At 39.8% G+C, this 26,910-nt stretch overlaps 1 protein-coding gene across 5 annotated transcripts in view; it reads right to left on the bottom strand.

The window, feature by feature from the left end:
- LOC117962480 (contactin-5-like) overlaps positions 1–26,910 on the bottom strand; it is a 216,380-nt gene that overhangs the window by 1,012 nt on the left and 188,458 nt on the right. For 4 of the 5 annotated variants that reach the window (XM_059030946.1, XM_059030943.1, XM_059030948.1 and 1 more), the window contains 11 exons: positions 25,192–25,319; positions 24,900–25,075; positions 21,436–21,556; positions 17,812–17,970; positions 16,677–16,826; positions 13,705–13,775; positions 3,172–3,406; positions 2,673–2,782; positions 2,116–2,302; positions 1,566–1,678; positions 977–1,145 (listed from right to left, as the gene is read on the bottom strand). In XM_059030946.1, the coding sequence (XP_058886929.1) occupies positions 977–1,145; positions 1,566–1,678; positions 2,116–2,302; positions 2,673–2,782; positions 3,172–3,406; positions 13,705–13,775; positions 16,677–16,826; positions 17,812–17,970; positions 21,436–21,556; positions 24,900–25,075; positions 25,192–25,319 (1,619 nt within the window). The remainder of the gene's footprint in view (positions 1–976; positions 1,146–1,565; positions 1,679–2,115; positions 2,303–2,672; positions 2,783–3,171; positions 3,407–13,704; positions 13,776–16,676; positions 16,827–17,811; positions 17,971–21,435; positions 21,557–24,899; positions 25,076–25,191; positions 25,320–26,910) is intronic. The other variant, XM_059030945.1, reaches the window with a different exon arrangement.

Here is a 26,910-nt window from a genome sequence, read left to right as displayed (position 1 = left end):
CACTTTGCACAGCCAGTATGGCTCGCTATGCACGCTATGTGGTTGTGTCTTTACCAGGTGAGCCACTCAGGGACACTCAAATGGAGATATCATTTGAATGACCCATTTTAAATAGGAGTGACAACCAGCTGACGTGCTTCAAATATGGTACTGTAGCATGCTTAGAATCAGAAAAGAAAGAATTCAATTTTTGGTACTAGGCTGTGGTTACTGGCTTACAAGATTGTAAGTTATTGCAATGGAAAAGTCAACTGACTTTGACAACAACTTTGTTGGCCCTTAATTCTGCTGTAAGAGCTTTTAAACTTTTAATTAATCTTGTCATCCAAGGGAACTTAATTGGCTGTGCAAAAGTGTGTGTGTGTCTGTGTGTGTGTGTTGATCTGGTAATTACATGAGCATTAAGAAACTATGGCAAACTTAACGGCATGCATAACAGCTGTGGTAACCTAATTAGTGTCTATGGATAAAGAGTGCTGGTAAACATTCCATTAGCTCGACAACAGGGAGCCAGGTCATTTGTAACTTATGTCTCAGTTCTGCAGCAGGAATAATGTTGTCATTTTTTTAAACCAGCTACAATAACACATTTTGTAAAAGCTGTAAAATTGACAGTGTTCCTCTGTGCGGAACGGCTTATCTAATTCAATGGTTTGTAAACATGAATTAAAACGGATCTGTTGAAAAGATCTATATCCAATATGTCAAAGCATTAAGTCTTTATAATCTGGAGACTATATTGTCCCATGACCACACTATTGCAGCCCTTTTAGGTCAAGTGAAGGCTAACACCAGATTTTACACAAGGAGATTTATGAGATATTAGCAGTGGTCGATTAATATTAATATGTAACATTGCAAGTGAGTCTCTTTAATGTAATATTGTCTGTAAAAACAATTCATGCAGTATTTTGCGGTTTAAAAATAAATACATTAGTAGACAATACAGCGCTATCGCAATACTGGAATATCTCACCTGACGATACAGGTACTCTGATTTGTGAGCTGGCTGTTCCCTCTCCTCCCTCGCTGAATGCTCGCACCTCAATGATATAAATCCCTCCATCTGACAGTGGAACCACGGCAGAGGAGATGTTCGTCTCAATCACCTCACTGCTGCTCTGGCCCTCTTGTCTAAACAAGACCTACACGGAAGGGAAAGTGCCTTGAATATCCTGGTTTAAGTATTATTATAAACATCAGGTATAATACAATTAGGACATATTTTAATACAAGCATATTGGATAGAGTATATTTTTAATCCTCAAGTTGAGGTACTGGCTGTAATTTCCCCTCAGGGTGCAGGGCGGTAAACAAGATATATCTGTTTTTACATTAGGAGGCCCAAAAACATTGGTCAAACTCTTTTCTCAATTGACAGTGAATTGGCAGTGGCCACTGATCTCTACAGTACGGTACCCAGTTCCACAAGGTGGGAAACTATGGTAGGCTGACCTGTATATCCCAAATTAATCTGGTCCAATTTCCCAGTCAACTATTCAATTGAGACATATTGCAATGAACACGGGCAACAAAGAGGAAAAGAGGGATTGAGAGTCCCTGACCTTGTACCCCATCACATCCGATTCGTTGTCAAGAGGCTTGACTGCCTCCCATCCAAGTGACACGCGATCTCCATCTTGTATCCCCATGAGATTGCCAGGTGCTTGACTGGGAGCTAAGACAGGGACATTTAAATGGACAAATACATAAATCACCCTATTATTGGTTTTGTATGGTTAAGAATGATAACTTGCGAGATAACCAACTACTGCCAGGGCGTTTAATGCTTAAAATCACTATGCAGTTGTTCTTCATTTGTGTACTTGATATATTCATGTTTCCCTTTACTTCAGTTTCATTCAGCCAAATCTTACCACAGTTTTAAATTTGCAAACTGGGCAGGATTTCAAGAAACGGTACAGCTGCCCTGTACTTGGATCGCTTCGTTTTAGACGTTTCTTTAAAGTTGTTGTGTTGCTGTTTATTTTAAAAAAATACAGTCCCAAAAGGTAAAGGCAAGAGCATTAGCCAACCATTTCAGCTGATATCTAGGAGTTTCATATATAGCTAAAACAAAAAGGCCATTTCCAAGCTGCTGGGTGAATGACTTACGTGATTTCTTGGTTTTTGCACGCACAGCTGTGCTTGCTGGCCCCTGGCCGGCACTGTTGTAGCCCTTCACGGTGATGTGATACAAGGTGTTTCCCTCTAACCCTGTCAGTAAGATGGATGTTTCATTTCCAGGGGTTTTTATTCTCTGCCCAGATTCTTCCTGCTCCATGTCCTTCCAATAGTTCACCTGTCAGAAACGGTGTGCCGTTATTAATACAGCAGGAGATCACACGACTTTCTTAAATGACACTGATCAACATTATGATTAGCTCAAAGGAACTTTGCAAAATGTCAGTAATCTTATCTGGAACTACTACACGCGACACAAAAAACAAATAACACCCAAGATGGGACCAATTAACTGGTCCGCTGTGTTGAATGGGGTATTTTCTTCCCCAAGACCTCTTTAACAGGTCTGTTGAAAATATCTCCCACATCCCAGCAAGGCATGGGGGGTGGTATATGTTCAATAATTGAACTCCAGTCTTTAATGAGCTTGTTTAATTATATTCTTTAGTTGTTTGGGCAGACCTCACTTGTGCACGCCCATTCCGTACCTCATAATTCTTTGGTCTTCCTGGGGCTAGATTTGGAGGCCTCCATACTACCATGATCTCAGAGGAAGACACACTGGCAGCTTTAACATCCGAAGGGGCTTCCCTGGGTTCTGCATTTAAAAAAAAATAAAGTAATACAATGATATAGTTTGTATGACTAATGCAGTGTTAATAGTGTCATTGCTTTGCTGCAAGTCAACCTTCTGTGCTGAACTTTAAATGAGAAAATGTGGCTGATATCTCAATCAGTTTCTAAATCAATTTGGCCTTTGAAATAATAATAATATAGTATTTTATAGTTCTGTCAAATTTCAATACTGTGGGTGGAATTTAATTGCTTCATTTGTACAGTAGGTGAACATAATGAATACTTTACATTACATCAGTAGTAACCTGCTGGCAAGTAAACTACTGTAATGTTTATATATCTCAGGCCAAGCTTGAACAAATAGGGAGACAAACTGGATGATCCTCAGAGCTGGTATCTGTGAGGACTTACCTCCCTCGGCTGAGTAGACTGTGACAATGTTGCTGAAGGGCCCGTCCCCTTTGTTGTTATAAACTCCGACCTTCACCTCAAAGGGAGTCAGAGGGGGGACAGTCTCATCCCGGTAGATGAACTTTGAGGCGTCTGCTGATGTCACCATTTTCTCTTTCCATCCTCGCGTGCCATTGGCTCTGAAAGCCACAATGTACCCAAAGCCTTCACCGTTCTGAAATTCTTCTGACACTGGCTGTGGAGGGGGAAAAAAAGCATTAATGGATCACTTAGTAAAAGCACCACTGCTTGGAATGAAGCCTGACGTGCGTTTCAAAATCTCTACTGGGGGCCCACATACAAGGGTAAAAACATAGTCTAGTAAACTAAATGCAGGCAAGCACAGTAATTTACAGATAGGTATGTGAAAGCTCTGTAAAATTGCTTCCATGGCAAAGCATAGATTGATATTACTACCATCTCTACCACTTTATTCATTCCTCTGTGTAGTCGTTGTCTTGTTATTCTAATCACACTGGTGGCTATTCAAAGCATTTTCTAAAAGCTTTTCCAGCTGTATACAGACGTTTATAATAAAACAAAATCAAAGTGAGCTGAAACTAAGCCAGAAAAAGCATTTACAGAAATGGTTTTGTGTCATATCTAGACCACATTATGACGGTTCCAGCAAGCATTTGGATACAGTATAAAAGAAAGGTATCAAGGCATTATTTGAGGTTATATTTACTGTAGCAGTGCTGCTGTAGAACACTTTCTGTGCTGTGACCAGTGATCCTGAATATAACCAGTAATCTACTGTATGATATTTGATGTATTTCCTGAAAGCAACATTCTTTAAGCTGTCATGCTTTTATGTGCCGCACAAACTCTATGCCCCCGTCACCTCAAGAAGAAAAACAGACTAATCTGCTGCACAAATGAAGGCAATTTCATATCGCATGGTTTTAAATTAAAAGCTACAAATGAATGCCTACAATTATTATTAAATTATTTTTTTAACAGCGTTATTCAAACGTTAGCCTTCTATACATACAATAGGCTGTGTTTGCGCTCAGGTTGGCTGTTAAAATTGATATTGACAAGTTACAATTAATGTATAACTCTGTAGCTGTGATTTTGTTTCTTCATATTTCATACTGAAATATAAGCACCACATCATTTTCCAATATTTAAGTGTTCCACAAAGAAACTGAAGTGTAGGCTGATCTCACTAAATTGTGTTAAGAAGCATTTTTATCAGCAGATATATAAAACATTGCATTTATTATTATTATTTATTTCTTAGCAGACGCCCTTATCCAGGGCGACTTAAAACTGTTAGAAGATATCACATTATTTCACATTCTACATTAATGCATGCCAATCTAATGAGACCTATGAGACTTATAAACACTAGAAATCTGTAATTGTGCACATTACATCTAAATGGTGTTATTGCAAATATAGGGGCTGGTTGTCATGAGCTTCTGTACTATATTTTATATACCTCAATGGCTGTGGAGTTGTTGGGATAAACTTGGAAAAAGCAGCCTGCTTTTTTATGGCAATACGGTGCCGATCCTTGTCTAAATTATAAACACATGCACTTCTTTCAGAAGTAACTTCAGAACAGAATTCAAGTCACTTGGTACTCAGAGCAACAGCAAGTCCCCCGGGGATGGCACCTCAATTAGCCTATTAATCTGACCAAGAACGGAAGCAACATCATCAAAATCATTGTACAAATGACCAAAGCCTTTTAATTACCTGCTGTGACAGTGCCATGGACGTAATTACATTCTGTCATATTCCAATTATTCAAGTTAGCTGCTTCTTTTTTTGTTGCTGTCTATATTTTGCTCCTGATATAGATTAGAGCTTCATGATGTAGTGACATTTTACTGAAATTAAAGGATGAAAAGTAGTGGCAGAGTTTTATCTTATGGAATCTCCAAGTGACCCAGTAGATTTGCCAGTTTAACAATGAGCTCATTGGTTTAGACTGAAAACTGTCACTCATCAATGGCATTAAAGAGCACAGACTGTGCAGTCAATCCTCCTGGTTAACACTGAGACTCCAGTAATATAGAGCACTTTGATTACCACCCTTGCATTGCACAGGCTGCAGCCACCTACCTACGTGTTCTGACTAGCAACAAAGATGAATTATTGTACAGTCGCTTTTAATATTCATCTCCATCCCTCAATTATTTATTAATGTATTTATTTAATACGATTTCACTCACACCGAGATAAATCCCTCAAGGTAATAAGGGCTTCCTGTGGACAGATGCCTACATACATTTGTTACAAAACAAAAGCAAAACAAAGGGAAAGAATGTTTTGGTGATTTCGATACACACTTCTTGAAGTCACAGTGATGGATGGCAACATTTGATTTAGTCAGGAAAACTGCTTCACTGCTCGTGTTATTTAGCACAGATCAGATGACACAGATTCAATCACAAACCTTCTTTCCTTCTCATTACAAGCACTACATTCTAACTGAAAATGTTACTTACAAAGAGTATACTAAGCACATTTCAGATGTAGACATTGTAGACTGTTTTTTCTTTTTTTGAAATAACATAAGATTCTATTCATATCTATTATATGAAATGCACTGAAGAGCTGATTAAATGGAACTGTTTCAGCAGTAATACCCAGCAAGGAGGAGGTGTGGTCCAGTGGTTAAAGTCCAGGGCTTGTAACCAGAAGGTCACTGGTTCAAATATCACCTCTGCCACTGACTGACTCACTGTGTGACCCTGAGCAAGTTACTTAACCCCCTTGTGCTCCATCCTGCGGATGAGATGTTGTAAATGACTCTGCATATAATGCACAGTTCACAGCCTACCTCTGTAAAGCGCTTTGTGATGGTGGTCCACTATGAAAGGCCCAGAGCAGAACATAACAACACCAAACTGAAATAATAGTTGAACCTAAATAATATTTAAAGTGAGAGTTCTAAAATTCCAAGCTTAGTGACCATCTATAAGCAGGACAATGACTACTGAACTTAAATCTGGCTGAGAATGTTAGAGGGGATTGAAAATGCAGACTTGTATATCAAGGCTTATGTTTCTCCAATATAGCTTTCTACTGTAGGCTAAGTAGCTATTTAGAGAGGGTTACTGAAGATACAAAGTGTGTTATAATACCTATGGTAGAACAGGACCTCATTTTGAAGCAAGTGCAAAGCTGAACCTCCACATTTTTTAAAGTTTAGATGACGTATATGTGCTTTTATTCAATGCGTTTGGTCGTGGCATTCTGAAGTGATTATTATCCATAGTGGCTCATATATGTACATACGGCCTTGCTTTGTTTACATTGGAAAACTCTTACCCATACGGAAAGGAAACTTGGACTGACAGGAGATAATGACACAAGGGAATCACCTTGGCAGTTATAGTCACTTGAGGTTGTAGCAATTCCCATGCTACATAATGTGGGTGTAAGTCTCACCCACCTGTCCCTTTAATTAGGGTCAGTAGCCTGGCCAGGTCAAAACTTCATTTCCCATAGTTCCTTGCAACCACCCTCTGTTCATCCTCTCTCCCCATTGGCTCATTCAGATTTCCACCCCTCCAATCTCAGAGCTCCTTAGTAGCCAGCACCTGTATTAAAGCTGGCTAATCAGGCCTGAGGGAGACTCCCTTTCTCAGAGGAATCCATTTAACTACAGCATTTTCTCTACTTAAATTTCAGTGAATCTATTACCATCCTTAGATAATTCCAGTGCATCCGTTCATTTTCTTTTGTCACTGCGCTTTATCTAAACTGCTCTTTTTGTTTTCACTGTTACTTGTTTAAGTTTAGCTGTTTTTCTAGGTCTGTTTAGTGTTTGTTGTTTTATGTGTGACAGCCTCCATTTTTTCCTGATCCTCCTGATTTTTTTCAAACAACTGTTCACCATTCAACTCAACACTACTGGACAGGCTCAACAATTTCAACGTACTCAATGTTTTCAACCTTCTACAATCACCATCATTTCGGGACACTTTGCTGGACTGCCTTATTTGTGGGTGAGATCATTTCTTTTTTGTTTGGATTTTTTCTACTTTAATTTGATACTTTGTTTCCTGTATTTTTGTTATTTTGTTACTTTGTATGGATTTCAATTACCCTGCTATTTCTGGACTTGTTGGGCCTACCTGTCATTTTCCCACCATTGCCATAGAGACTGTTAAATGTAATTGTTTCCACAAGTCACTGTTTTTCGTCTGTATCTATTTATTTATCCTTGGTCTTTATCTGTGTGTGTTGTGTTTGTGAGTGTGGGTTTATTGGAGACCCTCCGGACACTATATTCATTTCTACTTTGCGAATCTGTTTAGCCTTCTGTTTGTCCCTACATCTGTACCAGCTTTATTCTTACCTGTTACCTGCAATTATTTGAATTCCTTACTTATCATTATTCATTTCATTTCATTTGTTCATTTTTTCATTTGTTGACATTATTGTTCACAATAATAAACCGATTGTTCTTGAAATTGACACCTCTGACGTCCCTGCTTTTGCTGTCTGTCACTCTTGCTGACTTATTTAGCTATAGGAATAGGGCCAGTAGTATCTCCTTAGGGAGGACAGTGCAACTGCTTCTCAGTTGTGCAGAGTGATCGTTACAGAATTGGTGGCCCGTACGGGGACCCTTTGTGTCATTAAATTCATTTCTAAATTCATCAGTTTAAATTGTTGGGAACTTAATGTCAGAAATGGAAAATCAGACCTTGACTTCGCTAAACTTCTCTGAGATTGGAGATAGACCCCATGTGACTATCAGAGAGCCTATCACAGAGAGAACCACCCGCATTAGTGACCTGTACATTACCCAGGAAGGGGCAGATCTTTCTGGAGGCGATGATGATGAAGGGAACCTTACTGACAGTGTTGCGATAGGGCAATTGACTGAGCACTGTTCCCATCTCACTGACCGTGTTGAGCAACTGGAAACACAGCTGTCTGAGTTACAGGAGAGCAGCATTCATCGTGAACAGGTCCTGCGAGGTTACATCGAAGGACGCTTCACAGATATGGAGAATCGAAGGCAAGAGGCCCTTGACGAAATGGATAAGGAAGTGGTGAAGTGCCTGAAACGCCGCGATGTGCTGTGGGGAGAAGAGATTAAGAAACTCTTCAAAAAGACCAGCACCCCTCGTCTACCACTTTCTTTGCCGTCTCTCTCCTCTAGAAAGCGGTCTGCACCACAACAATTCTCCTTTGATGGTGGGTCTGCTGATTACCATGGCTCCAGAACTGAAGGAAGTCTTTCCCAAGCAAAGCTGCCCATTAAAATCAACTTCCCAGAGTTTGGCGGGGAGGCCAGCAGCGATGCCATTGACTTCCTGGACAAATGTGATGAATTCCTAGCGCTACGACCCATGACACCAAATGAGATCATGGCAACCATGTCCAGTGTGCTGAAAGGATCAGCAAAGAGCTGGTGGTTTGCAGAGCGCAAGGGAATCCACTCCTGGGAACAGTTCAAGACTGTCTTCCGTCAAGCCTTTCTGCCGTCTGACTTCCAGACCGAAGTGGAAGACCGACTCCGCTCCAGAGTCCAGCTGCCTGACGAGCGAATCCTTGACTTCGCCTATGACTATCGTGCCCTATGTCTGCGCTGGAAGCCAGACTTGTAGGAGTCTGAAGTGGTTCGACGGATTCTCAACAGCTGTAATCCCAAAATGGCAAGCTGTCTGAGGGGAACGGTGAAGACAGTGGCAGAACTGGTGCGCATCGGGACCCAGGTGGAGAGAGACAACGCTGCCCAGCGGGAATACTGGGTCAAGTCAAACTCCAGCAAAGCCTTTCAGGACAAGAAGAGCCATAAAGGAGCTACGAAGAAGCCGGCAGAGGTCAGCATGGTGAGAAGCCAGAAGAAAAATATAGTTCCTGCTGCAAGCCTGACTCTGCTGATCGTGGATGTAGGCGTTCGAGGGCTCCAAGGGCCTGCAGTCCTGGACACTGGGAGCACCTTCACTCTAATGAGAGAGAGTCTCTGGAGGATGATTGCTCATCCAGGGGAAGAGCTGGAGTCTGCACAGGACCAGTATTTCATGCTGGCGGATGGACAGTCACACCAGGCCAAAGGTCAAGTTCGCCTCACTTACCTTCTCCACGGAGAGATCTGGTTTCTAGGCACATATGTCCTACAGGATCATCACCTGACGTTTCCCCTTGTTCTAGGCTTGGATTTCTTGGAGAAAACTCATACCCAGATTGACATTGTCAATAGGCAGTATGGTGTCAAACATCAGAAGGATTTCTCCTACCATCCTTTTTTGCCACGGTATGAGGGGGAAGCTTCCTGGGACAGGTCCTTATCGAGTGTCAGCCTCTACTTCCATACATCTTGCCAGCCACCTACCACCTCTGATCCAAAGCCATGCCAACCGGCGAAGGTGACCATGACCATCACTTCAGCTGAACCATCTCCTGTCGAGCAACAACTCCAGAACCTCCAGCAAAAGTGGTCTTCAGTCTGTACTGATAAGTTGGGAATGACCACCGTCACCCGTCACTCCATCTCCACTGAGGACGAAGTCCCTGTTCGGGGTCGACTGTATAGAGTGTCTCCACTGAAGAAGGCTTTAATCAAGGAACACGTCCAAGACATGCTTCTGGACGGAGTTATAGAACCATCTAACTCACCATGGTCCTCTCCAGTGGTGCTCACAGAGAAGAAAGATGGTGGTTACAGGTTCTGTGTGGACTACCGAAAGCTGAATGCCAAGACCATCTTTGATGCATACCCCATGCCCCTCATTCATGACATCCTGGAGTCCCTGAGTGGTGCTGCGGTATTCAGTTCCCTTGATCTACGCTCAGGTTACTGGCAAGTGGCGATGGATTCAGCAAGTAGAGCGAAGACTGCGTTTACTACACCCTTTGGATTTTATCAATTTAATGTAATGCCATTTGGGTTAAAAAATGCTGCAGCCACTTTTCAACGGCTGATGGAGAGAGTGTTAGGAGACCTCCGAGGGAAGATCTGTTTCGTCTACATAGATGACATCATTGTCTATTCACCAAACTCCGCACAGCATCTTCAAGACCTCGAAGCTGTCTTCCACAAACTTCATCTGGCCCGTCTTACTCTCAATCTCAAAAAATGCCACTTCTTTAAACACACTCTCCATTTCCTTGGTCATGTGGTTTCAGGTGAGGGTGTAGCTGCTGATCCCCACAAGCTCCAAGCCATCCAGGAATATCCCATTCCTACCAACTTGAAGGAGGTTCAACGGTTCCTAGGTTTGGCAGGGTGGTACCACAAGTACATCCCCAGGTTTGCGGATATTGCTGCCCCACTTAACAACTTGAAAAAGAAAGATGTCCCCTGGAAATGGACAGGAGAGTGCCAGAAGAGTTTCAAACTCCTCCAAGAAGCTTTGATCAGTCCTCCAGTCCTCGCTCACCCGGACATCAACAAGACGTTCCGAGTCTTTACTGATGCCAGCGATGTAGGACTAGGAGCGGTTCTGACTCAGCTAGAAGGAGATGATGAGAAGGTAATAGCCTACGCCTCCAAATTACTGAACTCTGCCGAAAAAAACTACTCCACATCTGAAAAGGAGTGTCTCGCTGTCGTGTGGGCAGTAGAAAAATGGCGGCATTATCTGGAGGGGATGGAGTTTGAGGTTGTCACTGACCACGCTGCACTCTCCTGGGCATTCAACAACCCAAAAACCTCTTCCAGACTGACCCGCTGGACTCTTCGCCTACAACAATTCACTTTTACCGTTATTTACAGGAAAGGTAGTCTGAATCTTGTACCTGATGCACTCTCCAGAGCTCCACTTGTACCACCTTCAACTCCTTCTGCATCAGTGTGTGCTAGCAATGCCCCTGCCAGTAGCATGGATCTTCCCACCACCATGGACCAGATTGCGGCCGCTCAGTCCAAAGACCCAGCTATCTCTGACATCATCAATGACATTGCTTCCAATACTGCCAATGATAACCGCATCTCCTTCATCCAACAGCAGGGACTTGTGTATCGCCGGGTGCCCATTCCTAAACAAGGATTCCGATACCAGCTGGTTATTCCGGAACAGCTGACGGATTCCTTCCTCCACCACTACCATGACAACCCTTTGGGAGGTCACCTGGGCAGGATGAAGACCTTGTTGCGCATGTTGGAGGTTGCATGGTGGCCCTCCATCCGTAAAGATACATGGCACCACATAAAGGAGTGTCAAACCTGCCAGAAGTACAAACCATCCAACACCAAACCTACAGGTCAACTCCAGTCCACTACTGTGAAGGAGCCCGGAGAGATGCTGGGTCTGGACCTAATGGGACCATTCCCAAGAAGTAAAAAAGGTAACACTTACATCCTGGTCATTGTTGATTACTTCACAAAGTGGGTTGAGCTGTTTCCATTGCGGGACAGTAAGACCACCAAAATTGTGAACATTTTGACGCAGGAAATATTCACTCGATGGGGAACACCGCAACACATTCTTTCAGACCGTGGACCTCAGTTCACGAGCCAGCTACTCGCAGAGGTGTGCAAGACCTGGGGAGTAGTACAAAAACTCACCACCAGCTACCACCCACAGACCAACCTGACAGAACGCGTGAACCGCACCTTAAAGACCATGGTTGCATCTTTCGTCGGGAAAAACCATCAGCTGTGGGATCAGTGGCTACCCGAGTTTCGTTTCGCCCTCAACACAGCCAAACATGAAACCACTGGCTTCTCTCCTGCAGTACTAGCGCTCGGAAGGACCATCAGAGGCCCATTGGACCGATTAATCGCTGTTGCTCCTGCTCCATCCACCGATCCCTACCAACTGCTAGATCGCCAGCAGCAGATTGCCGAAGAGGTGAGGGATCACGTTGCCAAAGCTCAGAAACGGCAAGCTCGGAATTACAATGCCCGGAGAGCACACTGTCAGTATGAAGAAGGTGAGTTAGTCTGGATAAGATCTCACCCCTTATCTGATGCCTCTGGAAAGTTTTCCGCAAAACTTGCCCCTAAATGGTTTGGGCCAGCTCTTGTAACCAAGAGACTTGGACCCAACAACTACAAAGTCAAGTGGGGGGAGCCAGATTATTTCAAAGAGGATACTGTCAATATTGTTAATTTAAAACGCTACTATGGCGTTCGTCCCTTGCACCTCCAGTGTGGGGGGGGGGGATTATGTAGCAATTCCCATGCTACATAATGTGGGTGTAAGTCTCACCCACCTGTCCCTTTAATTAGGGTCAGTAGCCTGGCCAGGTCAAAACTTCATTTCCCATAGTTCCTTGCAACCACCCTCTGTTCATCCTCTCTCCCCATTGGCTCATTCAGATTTCCACCCCTCCAATCTCAGAGCTCCTTAGTAGCCAGCACCTGTATTAAAGCTGGCTAATCAGGCCTGAGGGAGACTCCCTTTCTCAGAGGAATCCATTTAACTACAGCATTTTCTCTACTTAAATTTCAGTGAATCTATTACCATCCTTAGATAATTCCAGTGCATCCGTTCATTTTCTTTTGTCACTGCGCTTTATCTAAACTGCTCTTTTTGTTTTCACTGTTACTTGTTTAAGTTTAGCTGTTTTTCTAGGTCTGTTTAGTGTTTGTTGTTTTATGTGTGACAGCCTCCATTTTTTCCTGATCCTCCTGATTTTTTTCAAACAACTGTTCACCATTCAACTCAACACTACTGGACAGGCTCAACAATTTCAACGTACTCAATGTTTTCAACCTTCTACAATCACCATCATTTCGGGACACTTTGCTGGACTGCCTTATTTGTGGGTGAGATCATTTCTTTTTTGTTTGGATTTTTTCTACTTTAATTTGATACTTTGTTTCCTGTATTTTTGTTATTTTGTTACTTTGTATGGATTTCAATTACCCTGCTATTTCTGGACTTGTTGGGCCTACCTGTCATTTTCCCACCATTGCCATAGAGACTGTTAAATGTAATTGTTTCCACAAGTCACTGTTTTTCGTCTGTATCTATTTATTTATCCTTGGTCTTTATCTGTGTGTGTTGTGTTTGTGAGTGTGGGTTTATTGGAGACCCTCCGGACACTATATTCATTTCTACTTTGCGAATCTGTTTAGCCTTCTGTTTGTCCCTACATCTGTACCAGCTTTATTCTTACCTGTTACCTGCAATTATTTGAATTCCTTACTTATCATTATTCATTTCATTTCATTTGTTCATTTTTTCATTTGTTGACATTATTGTTCACAATAATAAACCGATTGTTCTTGAAATTGACACCTCTGACGTCCCTGCTTTTGCTGTCTGTCACTCTTGCTGACTTATTTAGCTATAGGAATAGGGCCAGTAGTATCTCCTTAGGGAGGACAGTGCAACTGCTTCTCAGTTGTGCAGAGTGATCGTTACAAGGTGTTAATCAAAAATAAATGTCAGAGTAAAAGTAATCAATTATCTTTAAGACCTTAAAGGGGAAACATAATATAACGGGTGGCAGTCAAGGTTTTAATTAGATAACAAGTGTCAGGCAATTCTAACATTACCGCTCTCAACAAAACATCCAAGGAAATGTTAGGATTGAAGGGCAAAATCAACATTAGACATGTCCTACCTCCCAAGTTATAACCAGTTCATGTCTCCGGCCACTTCCCCCACTCACATTTGCTGGGGCCACTGATGGAACTGCAAAGAAAAAAAAAATGATATGACCTCACATGCCAGCTTTATACAATAATGGAGGTCGACTGCAGAGCCTCGTAAGGACCAATGATGAAGAAATAAAGAGTACAGGATAACCTCAAAGGTCCTCAACCAAAGATGGTTTTGTATCTTAATTTGTAAAGAACCATTTACTGGAAATGTCATGGAGTTAAATTGATACTGCAGAGGAAAATAACTTTAAATGCAGCAACATCATCGATCGGATTCAATTCTATTGTTTAGGCCTATTTATTTCTTCTTTGGTGTGTAAATTCTTTTGTCTTGTTGAGAAATTTAAATGGAGAGATTCTTATTTATCAGAGACATGTCTAAACAATATATAAAAGCCTACATTTATCAACATCAATTTTGGAATGCGTGTCATTTTTCACAATAAAAAGGAATACAATTGGAGAAAAAAAAATACTTTTAACAATCTAAGAAAATGTCTTTTGACAATTTTGTCATTTTCTAAGTGGTAGGACCTTTCGGCTGAAGCCTGGTAAATGAGCTATTCATATTCTTGTGCCTGTATCTGATTCAGTACAGTGCAAGGCTGGGAATGTGCTTTTCATGAATAGATAATGTATCTGGTGCTAAGCCTCCAGGCACAAACTGCCTAACTGTTTTAACTCAAACACCCAAAATGTTTAAATTCATGTTACCAGCTCATTTTCATCTTCTCAACCAATTAAAAATGTAATAGGGTCTGACCTCTGGGGTATAACGTGAACACAGCCAGCTAGAAAACAAGTTTTTATCACCTGGCCCATTGTGAAAAGAAAGAAACTTACCATTTTGAAATTTACTACAGTGTTTCCTTTTTTTGTATTTATTAATTTCTCTCAGGAAAAATCCATCCAAATAACTTTGTTACTTAGCAGGTTACTTTTGGGACCCTCATTGAATAGTTTTGAGATATTTCAAGAATTTAAAAACGCCTGCTGTAACTTGGTCAATGGACAGACTAGATGGCACTGACTCACTGAGTGACAAATGGAGGGGACTTTGTGCAATAGAGAGTGTACAGTTTAAATTGTCTGCCAGATGAGCGATTGACATCCTATATTTACATATAGAATAAATAACACCAGATTGTAAATTATTAGTTTTTAGTCACATTGAGGTTGGTTCTGATGACATTACAGACAATGAAAGTGAAGCTACCAAAATGAGATTAATATAGAGTAAATGCACAGGATAATGTTGTTGTTTTTTATGTTTTACACAGTATTATTATGGATTCACTGGACATGATCGAGGGCTGCGAGGGGGAAGAGACCTTGGGAATTGATAATAGGAGAGATGTGCTTTATGACTTAGAGAAGAGGAAGGAGATTCCCCTTGGCTCGCGGAGTGCCGCCCTCGCGATGGTGAGACTGAACGGATCGGTCTACAAGGCTGGGAAGCAACCAATACTTCCCCCAAGGGGAACCTAGAGGTGAGAAAATGGGAAGATGACAGAGAAATAGATTTGGCCGGGGGTCCCCCTTGTCATGCTGAGAACCTTCCTCGCGGAGGACAAAGCCAGCAGCAGCTGGGCTTCTAAGGTTGGGAAGGTGGCAGTTGCTGTTGCTGAGGTGGAGTGGCAGAATAGAGGAGGAAAGCGTAGTGGGGGAGGATGGTGGAAAACAAAAACGCAAGACAGAGAGCAAGCGCATGACTTGGGATTTAAATAGGGGTTATAGCAGATGTTACTGGTAGGAAGGAAATAGAGAGAGGAGCCCTCGCTCATGCCCCCCGAATCACACGAAGTTTACAATATAGTTGTTAAAAGTTTCACACAGTTTGGTTTATTCAATTAATCTAAACACCACCACCTTTTAAATATGAAAAATAGAAACAAACCTGCCACTTTTAAACACACACAGTCCACCATGGGATGCTGACCTACATAATTGCTGTAAGTCTAATTTGTTGTGTGTCCCAAAAACATCACATATCTTTCCCTGTACTACTAACCTTCCCACCATAATGAACAGTCAAGTACAAACCAAAACAGCATGTATTACGTTTTCCTGATAAAGAAATGCACATTTACAACTTGAAACACAGTTAATGCTTAGTTGTATTAAGGCCAGACCCTCCAATCCAGTACACATGCCTTGCTTTTCCATTTGTCAGGCTGCAAAAACATATTTGAGAAATTCCTTTTTAAAGACCTTTCTTACGGCATGAATAAACACCGCGATCGTATCATGCAGTGTTGCCTTATAAAAATGCAACGAAAAAGTCATGCCTATCTGGAACTCATATGACAGTGCTAGAATAGGAGTGTAGTTGTGAAGTAGCTGGAATAATTTTCAGACAAAGGCTGAACCACTGAAATGGTCCATGACTGAAAGAAAAATCTACTGTATCAATCTGCATACTATAACAGGGTGATATTGTGTCTTCTATGATCTTGGTGCAAAGCAGGATGGGCAATGTTACAGGTGGAGCAGGTAAAGGGTTAAACTCTGGTTTACCAGATGTACTAGAAATTAGACATGTTTCTGAGAGCTCAACAGAGGCCACCTGAGGCTTTAAACTTTTAAGAAATTCATCAGGATGTGATGACTGAAACAGAAAACGATACAAAAAGCAAATCTAAACAACACAAAGAATACATTAGTTAAGATAACTGTGATATTTCATACCACTACCAATTGCTCTATGAATATGAGTCAGTTTGGTGCATTGTGTGTTCAGTACAGTATGCACACTTGCAATAAATGCTTCAAAGACTAGAAAAGCATGGGACGCCAGCCAGTGAATAAATGCATTTTGACTGCCAAAATCTGAGAGTTCACCTTTATTTATTTATTCAGCTCTGCAACCTTGAGTTCCCGCAGGTGAGTTCTCCACACTACAGGATGGTTTAAGAGAATGACCCATATATACCTGCTTCATTGGTTCTGACAACCCTAGAGGGGGCACTTGGGTCTCCTGTCCCAATACCATTGCTCGCTACCACCCGGAATTCATATTCTACCCAGGGGTTCAGATCCACTGCCATAGCCGATTCCATATCTCCAGTGACAGGATCAGGCTCTGCAAGACACATACACAATGTTTCAAGGGATTCAAGTGGAATGTTATTTCTGATTAATGCTATCAGATCTATTCTCACAATTATGTACCACTGACACACAGTATAGTTTTGTGCCACTTATCCTAACTTGGAATAAATCTTTAACATGCAGTCTAATATGTTTTTTTTTTTTTTTTTATTGATGTATTTATGTATTATGGCTTGATTAAATAATCTGCTTCATGCTAAAAAAAAAAAAAAAGAAAATATAGCTGGATTGGCACTTTAAAATTGCAAAGTCATTAAATTAATCCAGGTTTATATCAAATATCTGTTAATAAAGGTCCCCTCAAAGCCGAAAGCTCTAAATTGCAGAGATAAGACAGAACCCTGTGATGAAACAATTGTGTTTTGTAAATCACCCACCTCATTTTGTGAAAAAATATATACATTTTCTAATGAAATATAAATGTTATGCAAGGCACCCCATAGTTTTGCAGCTCATGAAAGTAAACAAAGTTTCTCTACCATCACCATAAACTAGCTTCCATGGAAAACCTGTCAAGTCTTAATAGATTACTTTCTGAAGTAAGTTTAGAAAGTTAGAAGTTTGTGGTACTCTAATAAAATAACTCTCCTCGGATGAGAATACTGCAAGGAATCTATATTCAGTTCATTGCCTCACTGTACAAGTGTAAACCTGCCATGTAGTTTTATTTAATAAAGAATGCACTGCATCATTTTTTACATGTATTCTGTAGAGGTTTATTTTGCCTTCACTGAAGGATCTCAAAATGCTTTACAAGGCACATGAATGACCGGTCAATGTGTGTAACTGTGCAATGTTTGTTCCAATTTTTATTTTACTAACTTTGTGCTGACCTGTGTTTGACCCCAGAACTCAACTCACTCTCATTGGACCGCATTTGAACGGGTATCTACTGTATCCAGGAACATTTGCACCGGCTCTGTCTTAACCTGTATCTCCAGGCTATTATTGATTACCTGTTTTCACAGTCTGCCATCCTAATGAAAAAGGGCTCCTAGCCTGTAAATTATAGGTGCTGATTGGACTGTGATTATCTACCCCACGACTCCAGGAGAGTGTTGCAGTGGTATCTGTGATTTCTTCCACAATCACAATCCCTGGAGGGCCCGGAGGACCTAGAAATGAATACAATAAACAAATGCATAGACAAAATAAACAACATGAATAAAATGGCAATCGCTGCTATTGTATGGCCTTCCTTTGCTTGTATCCAAGCATGAAACTGCATGGTAACTTTTGCAATGCTGGAATATTTAATTCAAGTGTCGTGTTTAGCAGCTACATAAAACAACCGCTGTGATAGTAAAACATTAGATCTTTCATTGCACACAGGGGTTATAAACAGTTTACCCTCTATGAACGAATTAACTTAATTCTTCCATAGCAGCCTGCAAAATAATTCTGTTTTCTCTTACAGATTGCTGAACTATTCATTTTTTTTAGTGCAGTTTAATAATCCATCAACATGTCCTTTAGGCAGGGGGGATGTTAAACACATCTTCATCCCTCATGTCACCAACTGTTTTTTAACATAATGTTTGAAGGAATCATACTCATTATTTCAGTATGAATTTTAGTGTCTACAGTTAAAGCTATTTCTCACAGCTCCACAAACACATCTGCTATTTCAATCCTGTAATGCAGAGACTGCAAATTGTGCTAAAATTATGATCAATTATGTGATGCTAATTTGGGACCACTAATTACTTTTTATAAAGCTGACAGACCCCCTCATTTTAATAACGTAAACCTCCATTCAGCAGATTATATATAGATATATTTTACTGTCTTCTGTGTTGGACAAAGGGGGACGAAATAACTAATACCTTCTGTGAAGCCCAGTTGATCAAGTGGTGGTGATAGTCAATCTCTGTAATTGATGTGTCTGACTGCGTAAGTATTCATACACTGTAAATTATTTAAACCTAATTAGTTAGTTAGTTAATTTAATTAACTAGAAGTCCTTTGCTCTGTTGCAATTTCTCTTTCCTTCCCTTTCTGGTATCTTTTCCTTGTTCATTTTTAATGACGCTCATTAAACAAACGATGTCTCTAAAAATTTTAGGTGCAGTTCAGTCCAAGTCCAAGAGTTCTATAAGATCAACTGACCGGCCAGAAAAAAGAGAGAATGGCCTTACTGTAATGAAACAGGCGTGTCTTGTCCAGTGATGAAGGTTTTGTATTTTTTTTTTTATTTGGGCCAATGTAGCATGTCTTTTGCCTGTCACAATATGCTGCATGACCTGCTTCTGACCAGCCACTGCATTGACGGGTGAGCCAGTTGTATGGTCACCCGCTGTCATGCCCCTTGCAAAATCATAAATATCATTTAGCTTTCCCATAATTGCACACCATTTTCATTCAGATAATAAAGGTATAGTTGACATGTCACATGTCCACACACATTTGCATACATTGCTGACTAAATTACTATCACATTTTACTATCATTCTCAAATTTTTCAAATTACTCGCAGTATCATTTTACAGTTTCTTTGATTACATAATGTTAAACAAAAGATCTAAATGATGTTCTTATAGTTTATTATTTAAAATGATGTCTCAGTCCTAAAATTCTAGGTGATGCAAGACTTTTGGCCCCAGCTGTATATTTAAAAACACACGTGTTCATTTAAACATAAACATTGTCCCATTTGTGTCTTACTTGTTGTCAAGATTTTCTGAAATAATACAGTAGTATCTGAACAGTATGTCTATTTAAGCCACTGGACTAATCTAAGACTTCATGGCAGTACAAAAACCACACACAGACCTGCCTTCAGAGTCCACTGACACGACACCAACCTGTACTTTGTAAAGATGTGTCTATATCATAGACAGGTCCTTTGAAAGTCTTACTACTGTGCATTGATTTGATATTCATCTCTACTTGTTCTAAAAAAAAAAAAAATTCTAACTTTCTTTTACATAATAAATCAGTTAATACACTTTGCTTATATTTTCACTGGTCTCTGCCCTCTTTTTTAAAATTCAAAACTCACTAAATAGAAGTAACCAGTGTTGTTTTATAACAAGTTTAGTCACAGATTCACTGCATATTACACTCGTGCACAAAATGACAGTTGTCACATAATTGGAGAATAATTGATAAAACTTATAGGGTGGTTGAGTGTAGCATCTCCCTTACTTGTATAAAGAGGTACTGACCAAGGTCTCTGGTGTTTATCCAATCAGGAGCCAAGATAGTCCCTTGTACACTTAACTCTTAAGTTAGCTCTTAAATATGCACACAAGCTGAAGAACACAGCTCGTTTTTGGGCACATTTGTAATGTTATGAACTGGCCTGCAGCCATATTTATTGAGCATAATTCAAAACACTGTGGCAGACCTCACTCTATTTAAAACAATCTAACATATGTTTATTGTAGCCATCCGAAAGAAATCTGTTACCACTGAAACCGTATAATGATTTTTGAAAAAAAAAACAGCTGTAAGTGAGAAGCAGACAGCTGGTACACCTAGTGAAATCAATGCAGTGTGACTTCTGGGAAGGTGCTGCACATTTTTTCTTCAGCTGGGTGAAGCTACACAGGGTGAAAGCTAAAGGTGCTTTATTTTCAAGCTCAACAGAAAGTCAAGCACATTTTTATTACTTCAGTGCACTGAGATTTCATCAAGGATGTAATAGCTGGCCCAATCACATCTATAGAGAGACCAAGACCTACAGCTGGTATATAATTATTAAGAAGAATTAAGCTTTAGCTAACTACACTTGTTGCCTCATTGACATTTTAACCCAGTGCTAGTGTACTAGTGCTACCTCTTCTCACTGAAAATGGCAAGTTCATTATGCAGACAGGGTCAGGCACTTTGGGAATACTGGTGGCAATATTTTTCTTCTCACAGGCCCATGTTTGTCAATAAAGATGACTAAACTGAAATAGAAAGCTTTGATTAAAAGCAAGTTGTCAATAAAATCTGTCGATAATCCTTGAAAATGAGATGGAACTCTCAAGGTTGTAAAATATACATTTTTTGTAATGAATCATTAAGTGCTACAGAACCCCCTGCAGTTTTTACAAAAAAACACCTGTATTGTTCTAACGCAGCTATTTTTTTTCAACATACCGAGTTTTTTTTTTTTAAATTATCCACACATCATAGGTAAATAAACTAGGGAATTGCGTTTTTCAGCATTCATTTTCAGGAACGTGTATCCAGTCCATGCTCCCTCCTGCAACTATGCAAGCGCTTTGATTGAAATGAGTGGCGTATCTGGAAACAATGCAATCCTTAGAAGATTTATTTTTTCTCCTGGTGAATGCTGTTGAGTAAATTGCTGAGAAATGTATCACCCACTTGATTGATGTGTGATAAAAAAATGTGGCATTATATATATGAATATAACACTGTGATATGTACAACACGGCACACAACACAGTTAAAGTAATGTGCTTATTGTAAACTTTGCAGGGGATTCTGTAATACTTTAAAACAGCTCAAGAATGTCAAAAAAAGAGAGCTAGTTTTGACTGGTTTTGTGTATGCATAAGAGATTTTATGAACACCATATTGTTTCTTCTTGTCCACCACAGAGAACAATTAAATAACAACCTCACCTCTTACAAGCAGCTCAGCTTCCGACATCAGTGAGTCGGCACTGGTTTGAACCCGGCAGCCATACCACCCAGCGTGCTTTAGAAGGATGTTTCTGATCATTAGATCAGCAGAGGAGGCCTGCTGCGAAGAGAGATACAGCAACAAATAAATAAATAAATAAATAAATCGCAAAACCAAGATCACCGCTGTGAAGCTGTCTTCTGAGTATTGCAATATTTAGGAACACATCACTTTGAACCACCCCAAAGCTCAACAGCAGTCTCCTGCAGATCTGGAACCCTTTTTTTTGTCGTTTTCACGGAAAAATGCCCCAGGCGATATTCAGAAAAAATCCAAGTACAGGCAGATGTTTAGCACAGTTGTTGATTAAAATTTAAATACATGAGTCTGTCTAAATCTACCGGTCTGCTGCATTATGTCTGTACTGTCCTAACTTGTACTCAGAACTACTTTAGCAAACCTTGGGGTCCATATTGTATCAGAATTATTTCATGGTAAAAGTATGGGATTTTTATAGCAACTTGATATTGGTAAGACCAGGTTACCACTTAGTTCAGGTGATCCTCAGCACAGATATGACTGCATGTTTATTTACGCTTTTATTTACACATGGTGTGTTTGTTGCAGTGCAAAGTGAAAGGAAAATAAACTGAACAGGGTTCATTTGGAAAGTGTGAGAGCTTTCAAAATTGCTCCCTGACCACTGGATCTATGTAGAGGGGCGTTGCCCTTAGGAAAGGAATAATGCAGGCAGTAATGGTATTTAGATATCCACATGACTGCCTTGTAGATTAGACTTCCTAATTATAATTTGGAAGATAGCATAATACCAGCACTAAACCTCATTCAAATGTCACCAGAAAGCCGTTCATATCTAATCATAATTTCAATAGCTGCATCTGATGCAGAATTTAAGTACATTTTCCTAAGCGATTAAACTAATTTAATTTTCACTTTTACACTTGGGAGCTTCTCTTACATAGAGCAACAGTAGACTGATAATATCAGATGCATTTTTTCATTTATCTATTTTTATTAACAGATCTTCTCCTGAGGGTAAACTGCTGCAAATCTAGCAGACTATCAACCTCAAACAACCAATGGGTTTATAACCAGTAGTTTCATTTGCACCTTTAGCTGCTTCTTGTAGGATCAGCAGTTTGGATATTCTGTTACCTTTTGAAATCCTGAAGAAAACTTTTTCAAACCTATAGTAGACATCAAGACAGCCAATGCTATTCAGAGTCCAGTGGTCATTAATTGTGTTTTCTTGCCATGTGATATTCTATCAAGGACAATGCATTTTCTCTACCAGTGTAAGTGTGCTTATTATTTTGCCACTTGGAAATTGTTACCTCTACTGACACATTGTACTGTACAAATGCTGCACTGACAAGCATACTCATCATTGTAGAATTGATTTACTTTAATGGTCCTGAAGCAATTCTAAAATAAAAAAGCTAAAACATGTTGATGTTACTTAACTAAAGTAGCAGGAAACAACTGAGGTGCATGGCTTTCAATTTTGTCTTGGAACAATAAGGCCCCATTGTTTATGGTTGTTTTTTATGTGTGTAAATCTAATAGTAGCTGAAACGGTGTATTCATTCTTTGTAAAATAGCTGACAGTTCAATATGGTACACAGAAACCCAGAAATGCAGATATGTTACAGCCCAAGGAGCACACTAAGACATGTGGAAGTGCAAGAAGATGAATGTAATATTTAGAATACAATGTGCATGGCGCATGTATTACTGGGCATAGACTACTGAATAAACGACCCCATCAAATGCACCATAGTATACATTACAAATACCATTTTCAGAGTATACTGTGCAGCTCATACCTGTCTATATATATATATATATATATATATATATATATATATATATATGTTGAAATTATTTTAGAAGTAAAAAGCTGCCTGATAAATTCTGATAATTATGGCATGTGCTATTGCTTGATTATCATTAGCAGTATTAATATAATTCGCATTTTTAATATTAGTCCTCACTGGGGAGGCTGCCTTGGGGACATTTCCAGTAATTCTTTGATTTATTCTGAAAGGATCTCCAGCAGCTTATTGAGGCAATTTGATCATGTGCATGGTTAGATCAATAGTGCATCATCAAATGCAGGTCGGACTTATTTCCTAATAGTATTATTCTCCACACAATCAATAGAAGTTGCATTTATAAACAACTGTGCATGCGCAGTTTTTGCACAGTCTGGACATTAGTTACAGAACTGTCTTTAGCCAATAATTAACTGCACTTGTACCAGGGTTAATGCAATCTCACAACTTCAATTTGCCTCTTTGACACTTATTTGATTATTATTAATCTAAATTTAGTGATGTCCACTGTTGCCTATTATTTAAAAAAAAAAATCAATTAATCCCTGGCTTTTCTTATTTAAATGTTTTTTGAGCTACACCTGGTAACCAAAGTTCATTTGACTTTTATATATCTGAATACTGAACCTCTTTAGCTCATAAACACTGGAGCAATATTCACTCAAGCTTGATGGAAGGGCATTTTCAAAAGTAATAGCTGATTGCAGCTGCATAAATTCTCTACTGTTACCATTACCACCCCAGGATCTTATTACAGTCCAAGCAGATTGCAAGGAAGGCTCATGGCTAGTAAAATGGCTTTTAGCAAATCATTTTCATATTATTATGTGGGGATGCTGAGCGTTTCACTTTTTGACAGCAGCTCACTTAACAACTATGGCAATTGGAATGCCATCAAAGGTTTGCAAAATTGTTCAAATTAACATAAGCAGTTTATAGCCGGCAATGGGTCAGGTTTCTCCATAGGTTTGTAATGTATTGCCAGGACATTATCAGAATAAAGGGAGTCTGCTTAAACAGAAATATCTTTTTGTATCAGTTTTACATACACTATCTTGACTTAAAAATAGTGGCATATCACAAAAAAGCAAGCTGGGTCACCTATATCGCCGATATCTACTTGACAGAGATAGGACATCGACTCCACAAGATGTCAGAAGGTTGTGTCAGCGTTATAGACTAGGGACTGATATTCTGGAGATGTTCGTCAAGGTTATCCCAAAGGGTCTCAACATCTGGAAAGAACAGAAGGCAATGCTTTGCTCTTCAAACCAGTCCCTGACTCCTCTGATTCAGAGGTGCCATTGTCTACTTGCTAGTGTTCCCATCTTCAGGTAAGAAATGTACATGTTGCAGGCGAAACTGTATCTGCCATCACATTCACACAGATCCTTTTGTCAACCCACAAGCTACAGTAATGCATCTTGTGTAAAAGCCCTCAGCTGTCATTTCTTCCTACTAAATCCCCATACTCCTGAATTTGACCATCTGATCTTGTAACTGATTTTCCAATTATTAATGTCTCTAAACTCAATGCTACATTAGTCTACAAAAAAATAGCACGATTAAATAAAAGCATGCCCTTTGAGGTTAAATAGTGTTCTTACTGCACCAATGTTTTCAAAATGTCCTCCCTCTTTGTGAAAGTTGATAGGCTCTCTGTTCTGTAACCATAGAAACGACACATCCAGGGAGGGGTCGTGAAAGGCCTTGCAGTTGAGGACCACACTTTCACCCACTGTAACCTCCATTCGGGCCGGTGCAAGCTGCATCCGTGTGGGCTCTTTAAATACAAAAATGAAACCCTTTTTTAAACATGGAAGTAAATCAAGGTAGCAAGCAAACAAAGGGGAGTCTAGTTTTCTATACTCTGGGTTTAAACTACTCAAAAACAATTACCTTTCACCCGCACTGTAGTTGTCATCTCAGCTGAGCCAAACTGATTCTCCCCTCGGCATACATAGCTGCCCTCGTCGGATTTGGTAGAATTCACAATCCTGAGACTGTTATCCTCCACAACTGAAATCCTATTAATGAGCAATGAAGAATTATCAGACACAATAACTGTGCTGCTAATTAGCACCATTTCAGAGTCTGCGTGTTGAGCCAAACATTAGTCTCTACAGAAAGGTCACAAAGATCCGTTTTGGAGTTGAATCTCACTACCCAATTCCAAAGTAACCCGTCTGAAACCTGGAACCAGTTAAGTTCTCTTTACCTAACTTTTTAAATGTTTGTTCCCCAAAAACTTGACATTGCAATAGATCCAAACCAGTTTCCAATATGTTGCAGACAAGGTACACATATATTAATATGTACATGACTCAGCTGCATAAGGAAACAGAATGTCTTCTGAAAATGTGCTTTTGCCCTGAAGACCATTCTCCAATGAGGTGGAATGATCGTTCTTCTCTGCCATAACTCCTAGCACTAATGTGCTTCAGTAGACCCTTTAGAATGAATGATACTCTGTCATTTATTTGGAAAATCCCTATTTATTTCATTTTCCAGCCTAGCACAGACGGACTACTTCAGTGCTCTTAAAAATGATGGGATTATGTCAGTATACTGTAGTAATAGAATCTCATTACATCACACTGAAGGTCTTGAGGTGCGAGAGGGATCATTTAGTGTTATGGATGATAATTGAGCTATCGAATCTTAAGAACAGATTCGTCAGTCAGGCTTTCTCTGTCTTTCTCTTTTCTGACGATGTGTAAAAAATGTTTGTGTTTGTACAACTGTTTATTTTTCAACCATTTGGCTGTTTCATGGTCAAGTATTTATAAACCAGAGTGATGGCTCTCCTGGTGTCAAAAACAAGGTCAAGGCCTGCTCTTCAAAATCTTTAATTGGTTTTCAAGTCATTAATTCATATTTTCAAGACCGCTCCTAGGAAACAAATATCAGAATAATACGAAAAACATTTCTCTGTCACTTAGCTGGCACAAAAAATACACTGCTGTTATACAAAGTAGTTATGTTACTGTATTTTTGACCTATTCAAATAAATATTATTTGTTTAAACAAACACTTTCACCAGAGTTGCAGATTTAAGCAACTAACCAAAACAATGAAAAGGTAAAAAATCAAAAACATAAACTACAGTATATAACAAAAATCATGTGATGTCTTCAATTTGAATTTCCACACAGTAACCTCTGAGACCAGAAAAGATGGCCCATTGATGTTTTCACTTCTGGCACCATCAAAGTAACTGTATCCTTTGACCTTGTGCATTTGGTTGCTTGGTTTTATCTTAAAAGTGCAACAAGATATTAAGGATGGGTGGGAGGTAGTTGCCACTGGTCGCTGACAAAGGTCAGTATTAAATGAATCAGTAACCAGTTTAACTTTCCATTGAAATCACAATGATAGGTTGGGTCAGTCAACAATGAATCTTATAAATAAGAATGAGCTTAGACATGATTGTAAGTGTTACGTTAGCTGATAATTCACACTAGGGTGCAGTCACAAAGTATTATGTTTCTGTATATTATTATTTCAACTTTCTTATTAATATTTAGCACCTAAAGCAAAGGAAGTTGCTTCAGTGTACCATGCACTTGTAGTGAGTGGTGGAGAGTCTTGATTTGGACCTCAGAAGATATCAGTCAG

This window comes from Acipenser ruthenus, chromosome 9, assembly GCF_902713425.1.
Source record: "Acipenser ruthenus chromosome 9, fAciRut3.2 maternal haplotype, whole genome shotgun sequence".
Classification (NCBI taxonomy): domain Eukaryota; kingdom Metazoa; phylum Chordata; class Actinopteri; order Acipenseriformes; family Acipenseridae; genus Acipenser; species Acipenser ruthenus.
The sequence above is the reverse complement of the archived record's forward strand: the minus strand, read 5'-3'. Positions and strand labels throughout refer to the sequence as shown.